This window comes from Melospiza melodia, chromosome 8, assembly GCF_035770615.1.
Source record: "Melospiza melodia melodia isolate bMelMel2 chromosome 8, bMelMel2.pri, whole genome shotgun sequence".
Taxonomy (NCBI): Eukaryota; Metazoa; Chordata; class Aves; order Passeriformes; family Passerellidae; genus Melospiza; species Melospiza melodia.
The window spans coordinates 29,977,256-29,995,259 of NC_086201.1; the positions used below are offsets into that span (position 1 = coordinate 29,977,256).

General features: G+C 38.5%; 1 protein-coding gene across 1 annotated transcript in view; it reads left to right on the forward strand.

The window, feature by feature from the left end:
- STAT4 (signal transducer and activator of transcription 4) overlaps positions 1–17,844 on the forward strand; it is a 40,298-nt gene extending 22,454 nt beyond the window's left edge. Inside the window, exons 9-24 of the mRNA XM_063162497.1 lie at positions 633–791; positions 1,666–1,758; positions 2,597–2,656; positions 3,464–3,481; positions 3,562–3,655; positions 4,576–4,620; positions 6,816–6,899; positions 7,168–7,266; positions 8,540–8,675; positions 10,056–10,108; positions 10,938–11,032; positions 11,576–11,712; positions 12,134–12,325; positions 13,528–13,594; positions 14,071–14,179; positions 16,322–17,844. Of these exons, the coding sequence (XP_063018567.1) occupies positions 633–791; positions 1,666–1,758; positions 2,597–2,656; positions 3,464–3,481; positions 3,562–3,655; positions 4,576–4,620; positions 6,816–6,899; positions 7,168–7,266; positions 8,540–8,675; positions 10,056–10,108; positions 10,938–11,032; positions 11,576–11,712; positions 12,134–12,325; positions 13,528–13,594; positions 14,071–14,179; positions 16,322–16,348 (1,468 nt within the window). The 3' untranslated portion in view covers positions 16,349–17,844. The remainder of the gene's footprint in view (positions 1–632; positions 792–1,665; positions 1,759–2,596; positions 2,657–3,463; positions 3,482–3,561; positions 3,656–4,575; positions 4,621–6,815; positions 6,900–7,167; positions 7,267–8,539; positions 8,676–10,055; positions 10,109–10,937; positions 11,033–11,575; positions 11,713–12,133; positions 12,326–13,527; positions 13,595–14,070; positions 14,180–16,321) is intronic.
- The last annotated feature ends 160 nt before the right edge of the window (positions 17,845–18,004 follow it).

Consider the following 18,004-nt stretch of genomic DNA (forward strand, 5'->3'; position numbering starts at 1 on the left):
AAGTAAAATGTAATAGTTTAAAAGGAAGGAAAATTATCAAGAAAATTTTAAAAGTGAAAAAAAAAAAGTGGTCATTTGCTTTTTTTCTGTGTAGGTTTTATCTTTTTTTCACTGGAGTACTTTTTTTTCCCCCCAATGAACATGCTATAAATAGCTTTAAATTGTAATTTTATACACACATATCCTACTGGACTGTTATCAAGTATGTTTGGATTTCTTTTTCCTAACTGCTTTTACACTTCTTTAGTCTTGTTAACTTGCTCATTCTATATAAATATTGTCCTTTTAAAGAATACATTTTGCAAAACTCCTGAGGTGTAGGAAATAATTAATGTTGGCACAAGTGCCCTGCATGTACAACACTAGGACCATGTATATATTTCTTCCAAATTATCACAGACGGTGTTGCATTGTTGTGAAAACATTTATCTTTGAAGATAAAGCAGGTGATTTGCCCAATGTATTTATATAGTCCTGTAAACAAAAGATGGATGGATGGGAGTTTGGGCAAAGCTGGAAAGCACCATTCAATACAGATTCTGATTTTCCCCAAGCAAGAACTTCAGTAGTTCTTGTGTTCCAAGAAACTGTTTACAAGAAAGATTGCAAACTAATTCTTTGTCTTGCTGTAGCTTTACACTGTTGGCAGAGAGTCTCTTTCAAGTCAGAAGGCAACTAGAAAAACTGGATGAACTCCTGACCAGGCTGACTTATGATGGGGACCCTATTCCTGTGCAAAGACCTCAGCTGCTGGAAAAAGTCAACTTTCTGCTCTACAACCTTTTCCGCAAGTGCGTAAGCCACTGCCAAAGTGCAGAACTTTACCTCAACTGGTACAACAATGAGAACACACTGTTAAGGAAAAGGGAAAAAAAAGTTTGAATGTCTGAGGATTCTAAGCACCAGGTTCCTAACACAAGATGTATGTACAGCTGTCATCAGAATTCATTGAAACGGAAGTTTCCAGGCAGCTTCTCATGGGTAGCATTTAAGGGTTTGTCATCAAATTCTGACTCTTAACTAAATGCCAGAAATCCCCTTATTCTAGGAGGAGTTATGTACATTCTGCTGAGAAAGAATGCTGAGAACCATTTACCTTTTTTAAGTTAATGTTCCTTTTACTTCCTCTGTCTCCCAAGCTATGCTTCCTGCTGCCCTCTCAACTCACACTTCTATTAGTAGATAAAACATTTCTCTTGCCTTTTGTACAGGCTATACTAGAGATATACCGCAAGTGAGTCTCTGAAGTTTGCTCAATTGTTTGCTCTCTATATATATAAAAATTACAATGATTGTTTCATTATTATAATTTAATTTCATTGGAGCCATGCTCAGTGTATTTTCATACTCTGTTTTATGGCTCTGATAAAATTTTGTGAGACCAAGACTTTTGTCATCATTGTATTTTAGAATGATAGAATTTGGTATAATTTTCAATGTCTTTCAAATATCTGTTTCTTATGGGAACAATTTCAGGGACAGTAAGACCACTGAATCAGTTTGAGAACTGGGAGTTGGAATACATAGCTCCTACTTCAGCATCTGCAGAGAATAAGTCTTTAGGAGATAGCAGCCCTTTTCCCTTCCTCCCTCCCCACAAAAAACCCCATCTGTTTGTTCATACCTATTCCTAAAAATCTATTTGTTTCACTTCTTCTCACACAGCTCCTTTGTGGTTGAAAGGCAGCCCTGCATGCCAACACACCCCCAGAGGCCAATGGTTCTCAAAACTTTAATACAGTTCACTGTTAAATTAAGGTAAGGGAAAAAAATCTGATATAAACTCCTTCATTTGTGTACAGTATTTTATCCTTGGAGAATCTAGAAAGCAAAGCAGGCCAACCTGCATTAGAGATCCATTCAACTGCAGGGAAATTTTCTGGAATGGGGATATCAAGTCCACAGAATCTGTCACGCAGAACAAGTGGCAGTAAAGAGTAAAACACAAGGAAGAAAGGCACATTGTGGCTAAAGGCAATACCTTCAGGGTTCTGTATGCATCGAATTCTTGTATGCATGACTTTACAAACTGAGTAAATAATGATCCTTATCATACAAGCCAAAAATCAGAATACTCAGAGCCACTTCTGCACCGAGGACAGAGAAACAGCTGCATTCTGGGGGTCTTGGGTGAATCACAGACAAGTTTTCTCTCCCAGAAGCTCCTTCCCTGAGTTTGTGAAAGAGCAAAGGTTGGAGAGGAACTCTCATTTCATTTCCACCTTGCAGCACAAAGTTCATGGAAGGCTGGTGGTGAGAAGAGGTACATGAAGAAAAGCACACACACACCTGTGATGCAGTCACAGATGATACAAATCCATTTCCTAATTATTTGGTGTCACTCCAGCCACTCCCTCAAACACATGCTAACTTTTCCACACACATAGAGGGAGGGTAGGGCACCCTCTGCACTGGAACAGCCCAGCTCTTCTTTCTGGGTATACAACCCTGTAAATTGTATTGTAATCCTAGATGCCTAATCTGTTTTCAGATGACAATAATTTCTGATACTTTACTCTGGAGCAACCAGTCTAGTGTTTTCTATATTAATAAAAGACATTTATTAATATCCACTCTCTCATTTTCTGTTTTGAAGGTTGCTAATTAAATTGCCAGAGCTGAACTACCAGATCAGAGTGAAAGCAACTATTGACAAGTAAGAAACTTAAAAGTGAAGCTATTCTCTTACTCCCTACAGAGACAGCAGTTTTTTTTTTTCAGTGGCTACCCTATCTGATTTTTAAACTGCTTTTAAAAGGAAAAGGAAAAGAAAATTTTGAAAACCACCAGTGAAAAGATCATAGTAACAATTCTTTTTATGTGGAAGACTTCTTTTTTAAAAACAAAGCTGCTAAGTCTAATTGTTGGTTTCAAATTAGAGGCAAGAGGTCCATTTAAGATTTGTCTCAAGACAGAAAAAAATTCAGCAGACTGATACAGCAGCATTACACAAAAGCCTGAAATCAAACTATATTGCATTTATGGAATAGTTAGTTTTGAAATAGCTCTGAGCTCTCACAATGCAACATCCCCAGCCCTAGGTACCAGCTACCTCCCTCCTTCTGCTTGTTGTGCTTCTGCAAGCTCCTAAAAACCACCTTGGCTGCATGGACATAGATGTGGGCCCACAAGAAAAAGGGAAAAACCCCATGAGGAGGGAGCAAGAGAAGCCAAGGCTGTTTCTCTCTGAAGCCTTATACTTAAAAATAAATGGCAAGATAAAATACACTAAAATAAATAGCAAGATAAAATACACTACCTACATATGGCCAGATGCAAAAGTCCAAGTGGACAGTATGAATTTCAGTTCTTCAGTTTAAAAACTGTAGCTGTAGGGTCAATACAAACCAACTTTGAGCAGGCAAAATCTACCATCTCAGATATGCTTCTCAGTACAAGTTCTGTCTTACACATTTACTGATTCACGACCCCTTTCCTCTTCCCCACCCCTCTTCTCTTTTAGGAATGTTTCAACTGTAAGGTAAGACAATAAAATATCATATTTATTAATTTTTTCCAATACACTGGTATTTGAGTCCATAACTGTCATGTCCTGTGCAGTAACCGTAGATTTGTTCTGTGTGGAACACATGTGAAAGCCATGAACATGGATGAGTCTGCAAATGGGAGCTTGTCAGTAGAATTTCGACATTTGGTAGGTTTGACACTTTTTTACTATTGTAAAAAACAGTACTTTTTTACTGTTGAGAGTAGAGAAATAAAAGATTCTTTAGAAACTCTGGAGGGAGAACTGTATTACTGTCAAGGCCACACTCATTTTCTTTCTCTTTGTACAAAAAGATTACTCCTAGAACCTCTTTATGCCATTCTATACCACATCCATTCTCTAAAATAAGACTATACATTTTCACAGAAATGAGAAAGCAAATCCTAATTACCACCAGAAAAGGAAAGAGTAATCCTGCTGAATTAAAAAGCTTCACAGAAACTGAGTTTGGTTAAAAAAAACCTCAAACACCAAACCAACAACAGCAAAAAAATAAAAAACAAACCAAGCAGAAAAACCAAGCACACAGAACAAACAAACAAAAAACCTTAAACCACACCACAATTTTCTAGGGGAGATAGAATTGAATGCTTGAAATCTATCGGAAATTAATGCCTGTGATAAAGCCTCGTGGGAGACTAGAGCAGTGTTTGTGTAACTTCTCTGAGAGCCCAGTGAGTCCTGCATTGTGACTAACATTCTCTTGCCTGTGGTGATTTTGGGGCTTAACCACAGATGCAGTGCATCAGTGTAGTTTTGCAAAAGGAGATTGAGATCGATGGTTTTAGCTTTTTTTTTTTTTGTTTTGTGGGATACACTTGGCAAGCACCCTAATTAATGCTTTGTTGCATTAACTTAGTTTCCTAAAAATTCTTTAAAAATATCAAAAGACCCTTCACTGAATAGAATTTTCAATGTGCAGTGTCAGAGTCTTCATTAGACTTCATTTGCATATTGCAAATAAAATCTTTTTATAACTAAGAACATCCTGGTTATAAATTATGTTCTTTATATGTACTTCTGTGTATAGTATCTCTGACATATAAATATTGCTTTGCTTTATACAGCAACCCAAAGAAATGAAAACAAGTGCTGGAAGCAAAGGAAATGAGGTTTGTGCATTTATTTTGCATGTTGTTTTTGCATACTCTCACAAGTATTTTAGATTTGATTTTATTCAAGTCAAAGAGTTGTTATATTTTGAAATATATACTAAGTACAGGATCCAATAATTATGTGAGTATAAGTGTGATGAGAACTCTTTGGAATTACTCAAATTTTAATTGTGTGCCTGAAGTCTGTATATTGAAAAAGTTACAATAAAACGTAGAGAGTAATATTCAAATGAGTGCATTCCACTCAAAGATTACCTTTCTGGTCATTTAGACTTTGAAAAAAAAAAAGAAAAAACCAAAACCAAATAAGCTTTTAAAGTTTTTTTTTTCTGTTGTTGAAATAATTGTTTCCTACAGGAAAAGTCCTTTAAATATATGTTCTGCTTGTCAGGTTCAGAGCTAAAGTCAGGGTGTCATTATCTTTATATCAAAGGGGTTTGCTGCCTCAGCCAGGATCAAAAATGTGTTTAATTTACTTGCACTTGTCTCAGCCTGGTCGTAGATTCCCCTCTCGTGGTGACTCTGTGTATGGCATGACAGCACTAAATCCAGCATAGCTGAGAGTAAAGTTGTTAAAAAACATATTTAAAAAACATATATAAAAATAAAATCATTCACATCACAGCCCAAATAGCTGTATTTATACAAGCACAAGAGTTATTTGCAGTATTCTTTAAGCACAAAGCAGAAGGTGCAATGAGCATGAGGAATTTGAGCAAAACCTGAAGCAGAAGATTCGTGTGCCCCTTTCACACACATTTCTCAACAGAACAACTCAGCACCCCATTAGCAAGACTGAAACTCAAGGCTCACCTCCCAGTTACTTTGCTGCTTACAAAATCACTGACACCACAACAAGCAAATGCAAAAATGTAGGTTAAGAAATGTTGGCAACTCCAGTTTTAGCAGCATTTTCCTCCCATTTCTACACATTGTGCCTTTAAAACTATATAAAGCTATCATAGGGCTGTGGAGAATTAGGACAGCTGGACTGTGACCTGCTTCACTGCTGATTTCCTCAACCAGAGCCTCACCTTGGCCAAGTCTGTCTGTGAAAATGGTTATTAGCAGAACAAGAGTTGGGATTTTCTTTGTTAACAGCAACTATAATGCTTTCAAAACTTGGTTTGTTATAGGGCGTTCAGTATGCTAAAAGTGTAGTTAAATATAACTGGCCTCATTAAGAAAAAAGGGGAATTTTTCTATTTTAGATTTGTTCTTTCATGCAGATGTATCTTTTTGCCTAGATGGTTTTTCCATGAGAAAAATCTGATTCTGCAAAATCATAATGGGGGAAGAAGGGTTGTTTCACCAATCCTTATCAACTTTGTGTCAGAAATACAGGTTGAGCTGGATATTTCATCATGGGAAAGCATTTTGATTTGCAGTTTTTTAGTTCTTTTTTTAAAAGAAAAGTCTGACAAAAAAAATGCATGATGGGGAGGGAAAAGACCAACAACAAAGAAAACTGGAAAAGAACAAATATATTTTTATACTTTGAGTTCTGGGGATGGAAATGTATTTCAAGAAATCTGTTTCCTAAGAGGCAGAGATGTGGATCTTTGCAGAGCTATGCTGCTTTGTAATCAAAACAAACGCTAATACTACAAACTTTAATCAACAATGACAAACAGATTTTAGTGTTTTTCATCCAAGAAAAGCACGAGGTTTTAATACCAGATTTACTTCAGATTAATGATTTAGGCCTCTAGTCCTTCAACTAGAACCCACAGCAAACCTGGATGAAGGCCCATTTGTCATTAAAGCTGTGGCTATTTGCTTTGTTTCTGGTTTGTTTCTCCTTGAAGTTGAAGATCTCTGTTTAAAGTCCAATTGTCAATCAGTCAGGAAACTTTAGGAAAAGGAAGGTTGGAGGCAACCTTTGTCGGACACACAAAATTATCTGTTAACTTCTTGTGTGCAAATTGTGTTTAAAAGTACCATTTCAGAAAAAGATAAACGTCTAGAACAATATTAAAGGGTTCTTTTAGATTCATCAGAAAAAATACCAGACTTCTGGACTAATTTAATGTCAGAGTTGAACAAATTGTTTCCTTCACTTCTTTTCCTGTTCTGCTTATATATTTGATATGAGGGTTTTTTTCCAAGTGTAACCTCAGCAGCTGGATCAGTAAACCAGTGTTAAATGCCAGCTGCGCACTCCCAGCTTTATAACCTGGTTATTCCCTCAGGGCCCTCACATGGTGACCGAGGAACTGCACTCCATCAGCTTTGAGACACAGGTCTGCCTGTATGGATTGACCATAAACTTGGAAGTGAGTATTTGGGACAGATTACCTGGGGCAGGAGAAAAAGGCATTTTCCAGCAGTTTATAGAAGTACAACTGTGCTGGGCCACACCACAGGTCTGCCTGTCCTCGGTGAGGCCCCCAGCAGTAACCACAAGCTGACACAAGATTTCCAGAGCTTCTGGAAAAGAAGCCGGTGCTTTGGGAAGAATGAGAGGCTAAAAACCCAAAGCACAGCACAGCACTAATACTTTGCTCAGCAGCATTTACACAGGGCATTCATTCTCTCCACCAGACCAGCTCTTTGCCTGTGGTGATGATTTCCAATGTCAGCCAACTGCCCAACGCATGGGCCTCCATTATTTGGTACAACCTGTCAACCAACGACCCTCAGGTAGGTCCTCAGTATGCAAATACTGACTTTCTGCATTTTCACATTTGTGTTATTATTATTGCAATTTCACATTTGTATTATTTACATTAAGTGTAAAAAAAAAATGTATTTCCCTTTTGAACTGACCTCCTTTTTGTCATGTACACGGTTATCAACATCACACTTTATTGTTGTTCTCTTTATCTTTCTTTCCCTTCCCAGCTATAAAAACCACTTCCACCCTTAGCTTTTCTTTTTGCAGCCTAAAGCAGTAGTTCTTAAACTAAAGAAAGGTGACAGGCCTTCTTGACAACTTCTCTGACTTCACTAGTTTTAGTTTATCATTCTCGGATGTAGCTGACTAAAACTAGACCTGTTAGAAAATAATTCTATCCGTACAACTCCAGACCAGGAAAGCAGGCATATAGGTGAATCTGTAATGTACTTAAATGCTGCTTTTCCCCATGGATTTCATGGCAACTTGTGATTTCTGTGGAGAAGACTATAAATGTTAAGAGCAACTTCTAGTGGCTCTAACCCTGAGCAAAGGCAGAATCATTCTTTCTAAGGCTCCAGCTGTCTCAGCACATATTTTAGATTCAGCCACTTTTGCTGTATTTGCAGGCTGTGGAACAGGGCTGTCAGTGGCTCTCAGGCTTTCAGCTGGGGATTAGTGCAGTCACACAGATGCTCAGAGCAGGGAAAGGGGCAGACAGTCTGCCATGGTGGCAGGCCAGCTGACCACCAGGCTGGACTGCATTATCACTCTGTGATACTCCAAAGAGTTTTTGCACAGTCCTCAGTATGTCCATTGTGTGTAGAATTAAAAAAAAAAAAAAAAAAAAAAAAAAAAACACAACTGAAAAAACTAAGATAAGACAAATGATTCAACAGCATGTCACCATATCAGTATGTAATGGTTTAAAGTTTCCATACACTAAACATTAAAATATAGTGATAACATCTAGATTTTTTTTGGACAGGATGGGAGCATATTGTCACTGCCTTTACACAGGACACTACCAGAGGCATAGCAAGGCATTTTAACATCAAAGATGCACACAGGGAGTTTAGCTCTCTCTAGGAGTCTCACCCTACAACCCTGCTCAGGCACTCCACTGGACTTTTCTGGGTGCTGCAGGTGGGAGGGCCCACATGTTTGCCCCAGTGCTTCCCCACACACAGAGCTCACTTTCAACACTTCCAGATGCTGCTCAAGCACTTGCACCCTCCTCTTACAGCCTGATATGTATTTCATGGTTGCTATGTAAACAAAGCATTCATTCTGTTGCAGAATCTGTCTTTCTTCAACAACCCCCCTGCTGCCACTTTGAGCCAGCTCTTAGAAGTCCTGAGCTGGCAATTCTCATCATATGTTGGTCGTGGACTCAATTCTGAACAGCTCAACATGCTGGCAGAGAAACTTACAGGTAAGTGTGTAGAAATATACAGATTTTATTTGCTTTGGGGTTCTTATATTTGGTAGCTACAGGTAGGGACTTCAGGCACATGTTGTGGTTTAGCACCAGCTGACAACAAAGCCCCACACAGCCACCTACTCCCCCAGAGTGAGATGGGGAGAGAATTGGAGGGGTACAGTGAGAAAAGGGTAAAGTGAGACAGCTCATGAGTCAAGCTAAAGACAGTTTAGCACATAAAGCAAAAGCCACACGTGCACACAAGGCAAACAAGGAATTCATTCACTACCTCCCATCTGCAGGCAAGTGTTCAGCCTGGAAATCCGGCTGGATTCATCACACAAAGGAGTTACTTGGGAAGACAGATGCCATCACCCCAAACATCCCCTCCTTCCTCCTCCTTACCCCTAAGTTTACATGCTGAGCATGTCACCATATGGTGCAGAATATCCTTTTGGCCAGTTAGGATCAGCTGTCCTAGCTGTGTCCTCTTCCAGCACTCCCAGCCCCTTTGCTCATGGGAGGGTTGAGAGGCAGAAAAGACTTTCACTGTGTGTAAGCCCTGCTCAGAAAGAGCTAAACCATCCCTGTATTACCAACACTGTTTCCAGCACAAATCCAAAACACACGGGCTGCTGTGAAGAAAATGAACTCCACCCCAGCCAAAACCAGCAAGACATGACCTCCATTTCCAGAGCTGATGTCAAAAATGTCAAAATGACATTTTTTTCTTTGAAGAAAAGCAGGCATCAGCTTATTCTTATCACAAAGTAATTCAACTTTCGAACTTCCAGGCTGCTCAACTGAAGGAAGAGGGCATCAAAGTTACACTGAACTGTGATGTTATTTTGCCTCCTTAACAATTATCTCATACATCTGAAATCAAAAGGAAGTATTTTTGCTTGCTTATGAGGTTTGGTTTGGGGTTTTTTCATTTTAAGTACCTATATTTGTGGGTCTGTTCATTTCTGGGGCCTCACCAGAGATGCTTCACTGGTGTCAGCACAGCAAAGAGGCCCTGTAACCTCAGCAAGATGAACTACTGAGTGCTCTGAGACCCAAGTGTGCCCCAGAAGGGAAAGGCCCTGGGAGAAGCTGAGAAGTAACATTTAGGCTAAAAACTGAAACTGAGCATGGAGTGTTGCAAAAACCAAGTCACAGGCTACTTTAGGCAAATATTTCCAAAACTATTATCACCTGCTTCAAAAGAATACAGAAAACCAGATCTACAGTCCCTTAGCATGCCCCTATCCCTCCCTCCCCAAGTCTGGATGGATTGTACTTCTCCCCTCACCCCCTACCCAACTATACAGATATCAAGCAATATCTATTTCATAACTTCAGAATAATACATGCCCCATTTGGGGTTTTGGGGTTTTTTTCCTCTTTCAGGACAGCAAGTCAGTTACAATGATTATCAACTATCCTGGGCAAAGTTCTGCAAGGTACTGTGCCAAAAATAACACTAAACTCTTATTTCTCATAACAGCCACAGCCATGCCTATCTTCGTTTCTCTGATGCTGCTGATAAGATTCCCACTTGCCATATGTGGGACTTTCAGCTCAGCATAATCACATCCCTTGTAAAAATTTACCCTTGTAAAAAAACACTTTCAGAAGCACAAAGCTTCTGAAAGTGTTTTCAGAACACTTGAAACTGTTGGGATTGGGGATCTCCTTAATTATATTCCTACAGATATCAGAAACTGCCATTAGAGCGTGCCTTATATATTTCTGTATATGATCAACTGAAAGTCTTACCAAACATGCAATACATTTTTCATAGAGCATAAGTAAGATTTTTCAAAAGCTTAGTTTTGACCTAAATTATTTCAAGACAGTCAATATATGCAATAACTTTGATGAGGAAGAGAGAATGTATTGATAAAGAAGGGTAAGCTCCTCTAATTCATATTAACTACATTATTTAAACATGTGCAGAACCTTGGAAGGAAGTTCAACTTTCTCATCTTCTTTTCACTCAAAATATAAATGTATAACTAGGAAGAAACCACAGATGTGATTTTTATTCTCCTTGAAAAATTAGGTGCTTCCAATGCATATCTTAAAAATCAGTTGGTTTTATGTCAGGTTGAAAGAGAGATGTTACTCAAAACCACAGCTCAAATTGTGATTCTCACTTGAGAAAAGTAGCTTAGTCTTAGGAAACTGAGAATAAACTGTCATGTGAACGTTGGGTAACATCACTCTCATGATTCTCCTCTCGGGTGTGTTGGTTTTGATTGTGTTTTGTGGTTGTTTTTTAACTGTTAGGAACATTTGCCTGGGAAGTGTTTTACCTTTTGGGTTTGGCTCGAAGCAATCTTGGACTTGATTAAAAAACACATTCTTCCCCTTTGGATTGATGGGTGAGCAACAAGGGAACTGTTGTAGATTGATCTCTCTCCACATTTTCTCTGTCCTTTACTCATCTCAGTTTTAGCCATGCAGAGGAGTATTTGCAATGAGTTTAACACTTCTGTCTCCCTTCTCCCATTCATAACTTTTGGAAATTGCTGTCAAAGGGAAGCAACATGGGAACTCTTAGAAATGCAGGTTTAGATCTATTCTTCAGTTCTGTCTGTGCAATCAAGTACTGGGATAAATTTCACCAGGCTTCATAGTACTTTGAGCTCAATGCCATATTCCGTGTGTAATCACACAAAGTTTTGGTCATAATTCCCAAGCCTTATAAAGCTTTGTAACCAGGTTTTGAGCACCTGTATAAAGGTGGTTTGTTCTGAGCAACCTGGTCTGGTGAAAGATGTCCCTGTCCACGGCAGGGGGTTTGGAACCAGGTGAACTTTAAGGTCCCTTCCAACCCAGGCCCTTCTATGATTCTACACATTGCACAGATCCAAGTTTGTATTTTTTCCCAAAAGTAAACCCATGATTTTATATTTTACCCTCAGGTACATAATGGGATTTGTAAGCAAAGAAAAGGAACGAATTCTGCTGAAAGACAAGACACCAGGAACATTCTTATTAAGGTTTAGTGAGAGCAATCTGGGTGGAATTACCTTTACTTGGGTGGATCAGCTAGAAAATGGTAAGTATAATTAAATTTTTTTAAAAACCAAGCCAACAACTAAATCAAAAGTAACCCAAACTCTGCAATAGACTTGCAATACAGGAGTCGAGTTTGGTTTGGTTTGAAAGTAAAATTCACATGTATCATGTCATAGTATGGTTTTGGACAGGATACAAGTATCCTAATTTCTCAAACACAAACCAAAACTCTGACATTCTACCTCTGAGCCCTTTATATTAACAAAACTCTCTATGAGGTGCACCTGCTAACTGCAGACTTTAGATTTGTTTCCAAACATGCAGAAATTAAATGTTGAAAGATACTAATGTAGCTAACAACAGGTAAAGCCTGTACAAGTGTAAACCTCAAAAGAAATGCAAAAACGTGTTCCAGCTGCAGTTGCTCATCTGCAGGTTGTGTTTCCTTTGTGTTTTTGCAGGAGATGTAACATTTCATTCGGTGGAACCCTACAACAAAGGTCGCTTATCTGCCCTGCCGTTTGCCGACATACTGCGCGACTACAAAGTTATCATGGCAGACAACGTTCCTGAAAACCCCCTCAAGTACCTGTACCCAGATATCCCCAAAGATAAAGCCTTTGGCAAACACTACAGCTGTCAGCCAAGCGAAGGTTAGGCTCCACTTCTCTATTTACCCTTCCTGCACAGCAGCTGCAAAGTCAAGAGGCAGTTTGAGCACTGAGAACAGATTAAGATGCCTCCTGTAATAGTCATCTTCATGAGAACTGTTTAAACATGTGTCTGTCATTTAGACAGCTTCATTTTGCAAATACATCCCTGGTCTTAGAGGTTACAGTACAGGTGATGACAATATTTAAAAGAAGCTAAGAAATGGAATTTTTTTTCTCTGACTGATGAATCACAAAATTCAGTGCTTGGGTGTTTAACAGAGAGGAAACTGAAAAGTCATCTTGCTTATTGTGTTACACTGTAGCGTGCTGTCTCTTGCATTTCAAGAAAACTCAGTATTTCCCAAAAAACGTGGAAGCCCAATTTTGTTTCATTTCATGGAACAATGAAACCCTAAAACAAAGGCGGCTTATCTGCACCACCTTTTCCCAATATACTGCACAATTACCAAGTTGTTATGGCAGACAAAAGCCCCTGGCAACTGCACTGGAAAATGCAAAAAGGCCAAACATGGATGGTTCCAAATATGTTCAGGCCCACATTCTTTTATGTCCAAGTTACAAGTCAGCTCATTTTTAGATAAAATTAATTCTTGCTTAAAGAAAGCCCTCAAAGCCTTTTTTTTTAATAGATAAAACACATTCTTCTAGACTTTCCGTTTCAAAGGTTACAATTCCATTTGAACTCAAATTCCTACACAGCTCAAAAATATTTGGAGGCTACAATACTTTTCTCCCTCTTCATTTTAACTCTGTGGACTTTGCCTAATGCTCCAATCATCTAAAATCTTACATATATGCTTAATTTTGTGCAGAAGAATTGCAATTCAGAACACATTGCTGAAGCCGTATCTGTAGAGGCAGAGCTCCAAGCCTTTGCAGAATTGAAATCTGCAGGCTCAGAGTACCAAACTTAAAGAATTGTATATTTTTTTTTCAAGGCCAAACAAAATCTCTTTCATCAGCTGCACTATTATATTGCATTTCATATCAAGGGAGCACAGGCAATTCTGTGACTAAGATCTGAACTCAAGGACTAATCTCAGAAATTCCTCTTACTTTCATGGCTACTTATTTATGCAGGGACTTTACAATTTATTATTGCCCGCACCACTTCAAGCAAGTAATCTATTTCAAATAGATAATGACTAGACAATATTTAATTTCTCTACTCTTTATTCTAGTCTCAAAGCCCTCAGATGGAGGAGGGAAAGGTTATGTTCCTTCTGTATTTATCCCAGTCTCCAAAATGTAAGTATCCTCACAGGTGTGTTACACTTTACCAGTTATTTTTATTTCATTTACATCCCATTTCTGAGTTTCCCCTGCCTCCTTTCCCCAAACTATTGGGAAATAGTTTTGCAAGGACTGCTAAAGACAAGAAAGGGAAGTAAAGGACTTCAACTGCAGAGTGCTTTTTCCATTAATGGGGCAAACCATTTGTAAAAATTGAATGCAGATTTTATGATACTCTGATCTACTTTCCTTTCACTGACTCCTTTTTTTTCCCCAGCAGCTGATGTTAGGGGCAAGGAAAGAGGACAAACATGACTCAATCTCCTACATTTTTAAGTGTATATCAGATTGTTGCATGAGCTTACAGGGCCAGCAGCAAGCCTGAGTACAGGGTTAATAAACCTAAAAAACATTCATCATAGTCCACTGATATGCATAGAGGGATTCAAGTTTTTTCTCAGATTATTTTTGCCTTTTTTTTTTCTTTTTAGCTTAAATGACTCTACAGAACCACATTCTCCATCAGATCTTCTTCCAATGTCTCCAAGCGTTTATGCTGTGCTGAGAGAACACCTGAGTCCCACAGCCATTGAAACTGCTGTAAGTTGTGAACTTTCCCATTCATAAGTAAATATTAAGCAAACAGGATACAGCACAGATGCTGCTTCATGAAAGGCTGCTTGTACAACTGTGAATCAGAGCTCTTACATCACTTGCTGCATTACATTCTGAAACAATGGGGCAGATATTTCTTATTCTAAATGGTGCAGGATACTGCAAGCATCTTGAAAGCACTGGAATTGCCTGACATGCTGGGAAATGAATCATGAATGCCAGAACACAAAGATCCCAGAGTTCCTGCACAAATGAAGGCTTTACCCTGACAAATACATGCCACCTAGACTAATTCTATGGACAGCACAAAAGCCTGGACTTGCTCGGGGGAGCTGCCGAAGGAATATGATATTTTCCAATTCAGCAAACTTGCACAACTTTTTCACACTGCACGACTTTACATGAAGTTTCAAAGTACAAAATTAAAAGTCAACTAAAACAAAGATAGATATTACTTTTCTTTTTCAGCAAAGTAATGTTATCTTAGTATATAGAAAGGTTAGGAAAATACTCCACGAACATAATATTTTTTTTTAATTCTTCTTTTCCTTATTGACTAGAAATGATGTTCTGAATCATCATGGCTCAGAGTCCTTAGAACACTGATATATAGCCAGGTGGGAGTTTGTCCAGCAGATGTTTCTCAGCAAACACAACAGTGGTTTGGCTCTAGCAGCTTTAGAAGAAAATCATCTTTTTAACATTAGCCCTTAACTTTGTGTATGTTCAATGATTTAAGATCTTAAAATGGTCATGTATTTAAAAGCCAGCCAATTCCCCTTCAAATGCCTCTCTGCAAACACTTCTCCTTACCCACAAACAGAACAAAACTAAACCAGAATCCTGATTGTCAGTAATTAGAAGTACAGTTAAACTTTATATACAAGTGGATGAGTTCTTTAATACAGCAACCTGAAACTCCACTCAAGAATAAGATATCTTTTTTTTATTCTTCACATTTTTCTCCTATAGCACTTGTGACAAATTAGTTCTTTAGCTGAAAACGAAATAACCAGCCTGAATTAAAATTCTGCATTAAAACCTACCCCACCCAATCCAGGACACGTCCCCACTCATTTCTGTTTTGGTTTATAACATGTGGAAATAGTTCTGACCTCCCCAGCTGCACTTGCGAACAACGCACGCATTTGCTTTCCTGAACTTTCGTCAGAGTAAAGAACAGTTGGATTCACTTTCAGTTACCATCAGCCTCCAAACATTTTTGGTTTCTTTTTGCATGCTCAGTAAATCTCAAACCAGCTCTATTCAGAGCTTCAAAATTAGCTGTGACCATGGCCATCGTTTAAGGTCAGAACCCGACAAAAAGAATGTGCCTGGCAGCAAACTGCCAGTGTTAAATACAATTTTAAAGGTACCAAGACGAGTGGTTCAGTGCTGCTAGATGGTAAGTGATATTTCTGTAGGCTCTTATTAGAAAGTTCTGCTGGAAATTGCATGAGAAAAATAGTTTTAGAAGATTTTTAAACAATTCCTTCCGTCCCTTTTCCATTCAATTTACCTTGCTAAATGGAAATGAGGAAAATAGGAAGATTTTGTCTTTATCAAACTCACACAACAATCTACCCTGCTGAAGAGCTGGCTGAGTATAGCAAACAGATAATCTGCACTATTAAAGCAATACTTTTTCACCATGAAATGCCAATAAAAAAGCATTATGTGAGATACAGAAAACAAGAGTGCAATCTGCAGCAGGACAAAATATCCTACAACTGAGCAACTCAGTCTTAGCAAGATATACTTTCTGCAGTCTTGCTGAATTCCCTTCTATTCCCCCCCAGTCCAGCTTCCCTTATCCATCAAAAGAACAAGACTCCAGGAAGAACCCTGCTATACATATCCACAGGCTTCAAGAACCACAAAGTTCATACAAAAATAAATACCATGCTTATTCTTACTGCAACAGTTTCCTACACAGCGTCTTGTAAAGAGCATTCCTCTATTTTATAAACAACTAGAAACAGGATTTTCAGATCCTTATCCGTTTGTATGACATTTTCAAAGTGACTCTGCAGTTACCTTGAGCTAGAGAAGCTTTCATCTGCATTATCTCTTGAATGAACAGTTGTGAGTGCCATGAGACTAATATTTTCCTTTTTCCCCTTCTAGCTGAGTTCTCCTTACTCAACTGACTGAAGTGCACATATTGGAAAAATCAGTAATTGTGTGAACATTGGATGGGTTAAAGAAGACATAATTTTTTTTTCTGTCACCTCGAAAGTCAGCTTTTCTGGAAACCATTACATTAATCTTAGGCCTCTTTCAACAACACATAAACAAGGAATTTTCTCCCTAGGGATTCAAACAGCCTTTTGCAAGTCAGATTTGCTGTTGTCACTGAAAAAGACCAAATCCTTTCTGGCTTGGGCATCATTTGACTTCAGTGGGGTCCCAGCAGACATAAATTTTACTTGCTAATTTAACTAATTTCCATAGAATTGCTGTAAATATGAGAACAAAATGTTTTGCTTTTGAAGACAGCATATAAAGATAACTAAAGACAATGCGTTTGGAGAAATTAGGATTTATGATGTTTAATACTTTCTGCTTATTCATAATCTTATACACCACTGATTCAAATACTATTTCAAAGCAAAGCTTCTTGTTCCCCTGACTTGGAATATTCCAGAGGTATCTGGGGATTGCTTTTCTCCAAAGATGAATTGCCATCAGCATAGATTTTTATCTGACACCACAACAGAAGTTGTGGAAGACAGGTAGGCGAGGCTGGGGAGAGAAGGGAGTTCCAGAAAGGAAGCAGACATAAAACTTGTGGTGTTAAAAAGGCTGTCTCCATTTCTCCACTGGAAGAGAGAGTTAGTAAAACTTCCCCTCTCACAAAATAGTTGCAGAAGTAAATCTGTTTGGGCAGGAGGCACTCAGATACCCCAGCAAGTACTGTCAGAAAGTCTACAAATGAAAAAAACCCAATCTGACAGTTTGGATGCTAACTGGTCAATGGCAACAGGGAAACAGTTTTAAAAAACATTTACTGAAAAGCTGCAGCATATGCTGACCACCTGGAAACTTGTGCTGTGTGACAGGATATTACATGTCACAGGCTTACTTAACAAGCAGGACAACTAGTTTTTGTAAAAACAGTAAATTGCTCTCTTCATTTTTCTTTCAGACGTGTTTACTGCTGAGTTTGGGTTGTTTGGTTTTGTTGTTTTGGTTTTATTTCCCCCAGTGTTATCCCTAAAACCTCTGTTAATAGAATAATAAACAGGCAACTCCAAGGTCCCTGTATTTCACAAATGCAGGCTCGACCAAAATGCAAGCTTTGCCCACACATGGTTATTGCATGCAAAGCTCTTAAAACACAAACCCTTGAACATTTGCACCTTACAGCTTTCTCAAGCAGGTGTAAATGAGACTTCTGTGATGAAAACAGCACCTCCTTGAATCAGTAAGACATAGATTTTACTTTCATTTCTCCTTTCACCCATGCTATTTAGGTTAGTTGAAAGTGAGTGAGCAGAAACAAAGTAATGAAATATTTTTGTGATACATGGAAGTGAATTTCAAAGAAACAGGCACATCTCTGTCCATTACACTGAGTGATTCAAAGTAAGCTGCATGTAAGTTCAGCAAGCATCATGTAGAAAATAAAAAAGAAGAGCAACTCTGTATATAGCTTGGTCATATCTGTAATTTATATAACCAGCATGAATAAAATCTGATTTTGGCTTCAGGCTGCATACACGGACTCTGTGGATTTTTTCCAAGGCACAACAAAAACAGTCTTGCTGCCTTTTGGTTGACCTTAAACTGAGCTACAGACAGTAGCAC